This window comes from Cuculus canorus, unplaced genomic scaffold (genome assembly GCF_017976375.1).
Source record: "Cuculus canorus isolate bCucCan1 unplaced genomic scaffold, bCucCan1.pri scaffold_127_arrow_ctg1, whole genome shotgun sequence".
Lineage (NCBI taxonomy): Eukaryota > Metazoa > Chordata > Aves > Cuculiformes > Cuculidae > Cuculus > Cuculus canorus.
Genome location: NW_026527768.1, coordinates 9,751 through 18,355, shown reverse-complemented (window position 1 = coordinate 18,355; position 8,605 = coordinate 9,751). Strand labels below are relative to the sequence as shown.

At 43.6% G+C, this 8,605-nt stretch overlaps 1 protein-coding gene across 1 annotated transcript; it reads left to right on the top strand.

The window, feature by feature from the left end:
• The first annotated feature begins 440 nt into the window (after positions 1 to 440).
• On the top strand, positions 441 to 6,883 carry LOC128850630 (protein ELYS-like). The gene is made up of 4 exons (XM_054055603.1): positions 441 to 2,316; positions 3,221 to 3,349; positions 4,591 to 4,844; positions 6,736 to 6,883. The coding sequence occupies exons 2-4, from the start codon at positions 3,229 to 3,231 to the stop codon at positions 6,847 to 6,849; spliced, it is 489 nt and encodes a 162-aa protein (XP_053911578.1). The 5' UTR covers positions 441 to 2,316; positions 3,221 to 3,228; the 3' UTR covers positions 6,850 to 6,883.
• The last annotated feature ends 1,722 nt before the right edge of the window (positions 6,884 to 8,605 follow it).

Here is an 8,605-nt window from a genome sequence, read left to right as displayed (position 1 = left end):
TCACCAGAACTCATTGCTTCTCAAACACAGCTGGTATTTGCTCAACCCTATATAGGGTAAGCAGTTAATATACTCTGTTCATAGTGATCTAGAGAAGGTTCATTACCTGCATTGTCTGCTTAGGTGGCTTGGATCTGTAGGTATCCAGACTCTCGCAGGAGGTCATATGTGTTTTGGATGAAAGGGTACCCGTGTTGAGCACCTTCCCTTGTGAACCCTCTGGGCCGTGGTGCATGAGCCCCAAGCATCATAGAAATGATCCTTCTCAAACCTTGGCTGCTGACAAAGATGATATTCAGAAGCAGCCCCTTCATGGATCTAAAATGAAGTTAGTGGATAGATGGTTAAATCGGTGATGTTCTGTCTCCATATTGTCTAGAAAATAGGTCTGACTGGAAGAGAGAAGTCTCTCACTGAGCAAAACACATGAAACCCTTCAGGATCATCAGGGTTCAAACCAACCACAAAACGACGGAAGTTAGAAACTGTACATCTGGTGCCATCTCCATCCAGCAGTGCCACTGCTACGCTGTTAGCTTCAGGCACCCGGGTTCTGGACGTGGCGTACCCCTACTGGGAGTGCTGGCTGCAGCCTGTGTGTCACCATAGGGAACGGGCTGTGATGGGTGTGTTCTGAAAAGCTTGAGCAGATCACATGGTGGCCACAGTGCTCAGAGTAATGAGAAACACAACTGCAGTGGGAAACAGTGAGCTGCTCAGCCTGCAATCTGACTGCCTTAAGAGCTTTCCACGTCTGTTCTCTGAGCTAAGCAGGGCTGTGTGCCCACTGTTCATTAAATGCTAAACCATGACCTGTCAAGGTGATGCGTTTTGTTTTCAAAACAGTCTCAACTCTGCATTTTAGATAGGAAAGTCCTACGCTTCACGGTACTGAAGAGTACCTTGGGCTGAACCCCTTTTGGGGTGTATGGCTAAACACGGTTGTGGCAGAGCCATAATGGTGACAAGCCTCTGCTGGTCTCACAAGATTTTACTGGTTTGGTGGGTGAAGACTGAAACTGCTAGGAGAGATTCAACAAACACTGGGCCTGTTGCACGTGTGGCAAATGTTTTTGCAGTTCAGCTTGTTGTATTGCTTTTTTAAAAGTATGTTTCAGAATTAGATATTGAAAAGCTGCCTGGGGATGGTCCTGGGCAGGTTGCCATGTGGCCCTTCTTGAGCAGAAGTGGTTGGACCAGGTGCCATCCAATAACTGGAGAAGACCTCCCCCTTCCTTGTGATGGGTCATCCCATAACCCGTGGTGAGAGAAGAAGCGGTGGGTGCAATGCTGCACCGGTGTGGTGTACTGGAAGCGACTGGTTGAGTGCTGTCTTGCTGTGTTGGAAGGCTGCATTTCTGTTGTGTACAGGGACATTTAGGACCTGTGTCTGCTGTCCAGATACTCCAAGCAATGTAAAAAAGAGCATAATGTCAGAAATGACTTTTGGAACTCTTGATAGCTTAGCCCCGTTAGACAGGGAGCGTATCTGTGGAGAGAAAGGGCAGTCGTGTGAGAGAAGAGCTGTTGGAGGTGGCTGGGTAAACTGGCTCCGGTGTCAGATTGTGGTCTGTGGTGCTTTTGTTTGGTTTTGTCATGTGAAGGGAAATCAAATCTGTGGTCTGCTTTGAACCTAGGAGCTTAGACGTTGGGCGTTGATAGGATACGGAGCTGAAACGCTTTCTTCTTCTCCCCTTCTGCTGTAGATTTGTACTTCTCAGAGAGCTTGTGGAGCATCCACACAAACACTGGAAGCCCGATGGTAGAATTCTGAGACGGACCGTCTCTGTTCTGCTAGCGACTTCTTAGACCACAGTTTAGGTTTTGGATTAAACATAGGGAGGTTGCCTGAAATGTCAGTGGTTGGTGTTTCTGCCCAAGTGGGAAAGAAATGACCCAGTGGTACTCACTCAGTCACCTGCTAACTCGCTCACCAGATGCTCTTTCATAGGCTCATGGAATCACTGGGGGCAGAAGGGACCTTAAAGATCGCCTAGTTCCAAACCTCTTGCCGTGGGCAGGGACACTTTCCACACTGCCGAGATGTGATAAGGACAGAAAATAGGAAGGAAGGGACTGGAATAAGGAGGATGAGGATTTAACTGTAGAAAACCCCAGTGGTTTCAAGTGCTGTGTTCTGTTTCCATCGTAAGGGTGTGGGAAACTACTTTCTAACTGTTGAGCTATGAAAATCCATATTGCTTGCCCTGTGGAAGTATCTGCGGTACACTTTTTCTGGAAGAAATTGAGAAGGGAGGTGACGGAGACCAGCTCACAGGGACGCCTGAAATCGACAGACGGACTACCGCTCTGGTGGCAAGTAGCAATATTTTATTCTCCAAACGGAGTTTTTATACTCTTCTGGTTCCTCTTTGGACAATGATGAAGTGCTTCTAGTTAAGATAACATCGTGCTAGCATGCACTATTTACATACTTTATTACTATTCTTGTCGTGAGAAAGCAGGCTCTGTAAGTTCTACAAACAAGGGTCTACGTGTCTGGCCAGAGTTCACATAACATCCTTAACTAAATCTGCAGGTGTTCCTGGAGTGTATACATTTAACTTGGGCCCTGGAATGGGGAGAAACCCATTATATTGCCAAGAACCTCTGTGTCCACATCCTCCCTTCCAGGAGGAGCAGCTTTTGATCTCAAGGCCTCTAGCTTCATCATTCTGCTTTTGACCCTTTCAGGCCCTCAGAATGTATAATGGTTCTCCTCAGGGAGGTAGTTAAGAACTTAGGGTGCCTTAATGGTGAAAAGAAACATGCCAGAAGTGAGCACAACATAAGTGATTCCCTATAGCTACTTAAAGACAATTGATAACAGATACTAAATTATGAAACCAAGGGAGTGGAGAAAGGAGAACTCATACCTGTTGCTGTGAAACTCTTTAAAAGATGATTTTTCTCTGATCCCACCTTACTAACCTCAATAAATAGACTTGAACAGAGCATATTGTTTTTTCCCTGATCGTTATCATGTCCATACCTCTGTGTCACTTGTTGGTGATCTCATAGACATTAGAAATGCAAAAGATTCTCCTTTTGCTCTGCTGTGAGATCCAAAACTGTCCTAAAGGCCATCTTTGTAAGGAAAAGAGCTACAGGCAATGTAGAGGAGATATTTCACAGCGTACTGATGGAACTTGGGTCGATCTCATAAACGAGTTGTTTATGGCCGACATGAGTCTCTTTTCCTATTTTTTTCTTTATTTAGAGTGAAGAATGCGAGACCTAAGAGCGCAGGTGACAAGCAGCCTGCTGCGGTTCCCAGAGGGGACTCTTCAGGCACTCGTGAAACATGAGGTCACCCAAGGTTCCGTGCTGCGCAGGAAGTTTTCTGGACGTGAGCATTTTCCTTTTACTTTGGTCTTGGTCTAAAGCAATTATTGCCTGGAGGTTACCTGAAGCACAGGATCAGGTGTGTCAGGTGGGTGCTGCTAAGATGCATCAGGTTGAGAGAGAAGGAAAAGGCTGTTTTAACCCTTAAAAGTGCTAGTATTAAAGGTTAGTCGAGCGAAAGTTTGAAAGGACAAGAACCTGCACCTATCCTGGGCTACAAAAATAATTTACTTAAAGATGAGTCAGTGAGCCCTCCTCGGTTTTTAGTTCTATGGAAGGCAGTTTCCAAATGAGTAACAGTGTTGGTTTGGGCCCTATTTACTTGTAGCAGCTCAAGCTCTATGCCCATCATAACATCAGATGCAGAAATAGTTTTTGTACAATGTTACAGAGGCAACGCCCCCTGCTTTTTCTTGGGAGTGTGAATGAAAACAGAAGGAAGAGGATAACAGAGTGAAGTGCTGCAGTCATTTTCCCAAAGAATTGAATAGGATGTAGATGGGTACCCAGGGAGAGTTGCTGAAAGGGGCTGAGCAGATTAGAACGTGGACTTGCGAGGTGATCTGAAAGTAGAGCTGGGTGCCTGTCTGGATGTCTAGGCTTCTGTCAAGAGCAGGGAGAGTCTATTTACGTGACTGTAAAGGCAGTAATTGAGTCAATACTTTCACAGAATCACTAGCTTGCAAAAGACCTCTTGGATCATCGAGTCCAACCATTTCTTTGAGCTTGAAGTCGTTTAGTGAAATGAAATGTGTTTCGTTCTTTCTGTGAGCATCATGTGCAAATATTTACTCGTGCAGTGCCCACTTGAAGATAATTTCCTGTTGAAGTGCAGCTCCCCACCCAGAGCAGGCATGTGTCAAGCCAACTTTAGAAATTAATTGGTTATATTTGAAGTATGCTTTAAGTCTTGTCTTCCTGTGCCTGTTGAGATGATTTCTAGCAAACCCAAGCCAAATTTGGAGTGAAGACTATGGATCAATGTATTGTAATCTTTACCCCAAACAATCTAAAGTCTTCAGTGCAGGAATGACAAATACAAATGCAAAGCTCTAAGGTTGCCCATTTTAAGATGTCTTACTTGAGGATTTCAGGGGGTGATTTGAAATAATTGACCAGAATTAGGCAAGTCCGTCTTCCTCTTAGGACCTGTTCTTGAAGGAAAGGAGCAGGGACTGTGTTGTTTCACTTGTTTTCAGTCTTTGCTTGGAAACTTGCTTCAGTCAGCTTTCTTTCCTCTTCCAGGGCTAAGTGACCTAGCACAGCTGGCACGTGCTCCTCACCTCGAGATAGTGAACTTGGTGACAGGCCAGCGGCTCTCTGCATACTATTTCAGAGGAGCGCACGAACAGCCTCCCACCATCCGAGTGGTGAAGGAGTTTTTGTGGGAGAAAAGAACTGGACTGATGATTGCTTTGGAAGAAGGAGAGGGAAGTGTTCTGTGCCTGTATGACCTTGAAACATCAAGAGTGGTTAAAGCAGTTGTTCTTCCCGCAAGGGTACGTACTTTTTAATGAGAGGAATGAAGCTTTTATGTTGTTATGTGGTACATAACCCAGTTTCAAGAAAAGCTTAGGAGCATCTCTTTGCAGGCATGTTTTTTCTGTATTGCATTAACATGTTATCACTTGAGAGTATCCAGTTGACTGAGCCTCCATGTAAATTCACAGGCTGCTTGGTACCATTATCTTTTGAATTTTCTGGTAGTAAAATGAGTTTTCTGGGTTTATTGTAGAGCACCTAGTTACCTACTTAAAGGCATTGAAAAATATCTTTTTTTCAGCCGGAGTGAAAAAACAAGAAAGTCTATTCTTTGGAGTGTCTGTTAGATACCTTTCCTACATGCTTAATTTCTGTCAGAAATACCGCCTTTAAAAGATCTCAGACTAGCGAGCAGGTGACTTCAGAGCAGAAGACATTTTTTTTTTTGTGGACTCTGGATAGGAAGAAAGAGCCTTTAGTGAGTTATCTGACAGATTGTTGTCAGATTGTCTTTCAAGCCACAGCTCTTGAATCTCTCTTCAGTATGCCTTGTGCTTGTGTAGATGGGGTCCATTGATGTAATGTTCCTATTTTCTCTCTCTTCTGTAACCCATAACCTCATAGGGTGTGATGTCCCTTTATCTTAATGTAAACAGGAATCAGCATAAGGGGATAGACCGTCAAGATTCAATGGATTTTTATCATCTAGAAGCAGCAAGCGAGAACTGCTTCTTTATCCCTCAGTTTTCCATAAGGTGATAGGGTTGGACTTGCTACAACACGGGTGAAGTTTTGTTTGTTTGTAAGGCTGCAGTGTGATGGCGAATAGTAAGAGTTTGTACTGTTGCAAGTTCCAAAGGCAGGAATCGAGTTGGTGCTCCTCTGTGTTAGTTTCCCTACCACCTTGATAAGTCTTAGAGCTTTAGCTGGAAAGGCAAGCTGCCTGCTGACAGAAGTGTATAATCAAGAAGTAAATTCTGTTTGAATGAAAAATGCCACAACGTTGATAGGATTGATGTTGTCATTACTGTCTCAAGGCTTTAATAAGCACCTTAGTTAACGAATGATTTTCTGCATGGGTATATCTTCTGTGAGCAAGGAAGTTGTGCATTTTGTACAAAGGCTCAGACCAGCCCACGTTTTTTCATTGTGGAACTTCAATGCTGGAGTCTCCGTGTGCTCGTATCACTGCTACAGCAGCCAGTCTTGTCCTGGGTATATGGCAAGATGTGCCAAGGACTTTGTCTTCACCTTGTTGTAAAGTTGCATGCAGACTGCTTGGCATGTTAAAGAGCAGTGTGCCCTTCTTCCTTAGCTGGAGTTAGCTTTTTACCTAACGAGCTGCTAACCCAAGTAAAACTAACCAGAGTACCTGCATGTACCAGAACAAATGTTATAAGTAATATATTGTCCGCATTGGAAACACAAGTATAGGAAGCAAGGTTGGTCTTAATTTTCAATGTTTGAAGAAAGAAAAATCCATTTGAACTGTGTTTTGAGAGAGGGGGCAGCAGAATCAAGCTCTGTTTGGCTTTTTTGCACGTAAAATATGTAACATTTAAGAATCATTACATCATATAATCTTATTCATGCAAATAGATGTATTTACATTATGGTAAATATATTTACAGAATTTAAGACAGATGAAACTAAAACTATGATTTCCATCAAGTTGTTGCTGGGCAGATTATTTTGACAGACTTGATTGTGTGACCAAATGGGAACCTTTTACTACTTCCAGACCAGTTTCTGCCTCATTTCTACTTGTTGTACTTAAAAACAGGCAGAACTCTAAAGAGCCCAAACCTGATGGTGTTCCTACAGGTGGTATGGTCAAATAAAGTTGAATTCTGATATGCTTGGACTTCAGGGGAATTAAAATCTGTTGTGTTTTCCTTTGAATTCTAGAGCTACAGAACCACCAGCCAAGAGACGTCCTCCCTCGAATGTGGAGTTGTGCAATACATTTCTTATGACACCAACTACAAAATGGTCATGACAATGTCTGACGACATGGAGTAGAGTTTTAGAATTAATAAAAGTGTTGTTTCTCCTACATGTGCACGCCTGTGTCTATACTTTCTGTGCTTTCCAAGTGTTCCACAACACTGCCAGTCATGGTCATACTGACAAGCCCTGCTCTTTGTGCTCTCTCTTCTCTCCTTTTCTAGTACAGCTCAGCACAGTCAAGCTGGCAAGGGTGAGGTTCTGCCGACCTTGGAGACAACAGCACAGAGGCACCAGATCTTTATAATAACCCGGGGTTGGGGGAGTGGTGCTGGTGGCAGAAAGACAAAAGTACTCCTTCAGCTCAGAGAAACAACAACTCCTCATGTGTTTCACTTAGGGGCATTAAGGCTTTGACAGTGAGAACAGCACAAAGTAATAGCTCCTCTCCCAAACAGGCAGGAGGACTAACTAGTGGCTTCATCTGCTAAGGCACTTGTTGTCCAAGTCCTACCTGCTTTTAACACTTGGGGAATGGGCTGAAGCGAGAAGGCTGTGGTTGTGAAGCAGGTGCTCTAGTGCTTAAGTAGGAACTTAGAAGAAAGAGATTAAATAATATTCTAGAAGTAGTCCCCAAGAAGTCATTCATTTAACATGATTGTGAATTAAAACTCAATACTCTTCATGACTGTGCTCACTATAGGCAAAGGATATTTTTAAGACGATTTTTTTTTCTGTTTCTGCTGCCAATAATAACACAGTCAAACTATTTCACGATCAGGCTTTTACAGCCAAAGGAGTTTATTGGAGTTAGACCCAGGAAAGGTGCTTGTTTCATACACTTATGTTTTGAATTCAGACCTCAGGCCTTTGACTAGTGGAGAACCCAACACCACAGTTGTTGAGGTGATCAATCAGTTTTGTTTTAGAGAAAGCAGCTCCTGGAGAATACACACCACCCCTGTCAAGAAAAATCAAAGAGGAAAACTGTAGTGGTAGCGTGACACCTTTTTTTGAAGTCAAAGGCAGGTATCCCTGCCTAAGAAAGAAAAAGCCACTTTGTTGCACAGGAGGAATTTGGCAGGCTGGTCATATTCAGAGGTGCATTTTGGCATCCAGCAGACTCAATAGAAATAATTCCATTAACTGAAAATATAAACAATGGTGCAGTAGATACTGCAAAAGCATTAGGGAAAAACCTGTGAGTAGCTCCTTTCAAACTGAAAGGCAAATGATCGCTAAGTGGCTTTAAATCAGCTTGTGGTGAGCTACCTTCCTCGCACAGCCCTGTGGGTGAGGTAACACAAATCCACAGGGTTAGGAGATCTGTATTTTCAGAGAGAATCACACGCACACAGTAGCTTTAGGGGTGATCGAGCTGCTCTGCATGGGCAGTTACCTACTATTTAGGCAGACAAGCTGGGTCTTCCAGAAGAGATACAGCTGCTTGAACCATTGCAATTGGTGTAGCAACACAGCCAGGCTCTGACGTACACAAAAAAAAAAGCCAAACCAAAGCAAGGAATCCAAAACACGCCAATCAAACGATGTACAGCATGTTAAAACAGGGAATGTAAGCTTGCTCTTACCTACAGCGTACTGAGGAACAATCTCTTAGTCAATGAAACAGCCAACAGCCTTCCCCATTTAAGAACTGCTTTTTACCTGTTGATTATCCCAAGGAGATGGTGAAGTCCTTAAGATCTAATCTGGACAAATACTGCTTGAAGAGCAGTCCTACAACCCCACAACTATCATGAGCCATCACTTCATGGGGACAGAGAGCAGCAAGAGCTTTCCCCTCACAGGCTTAGATTCAGACGTTTGCTGT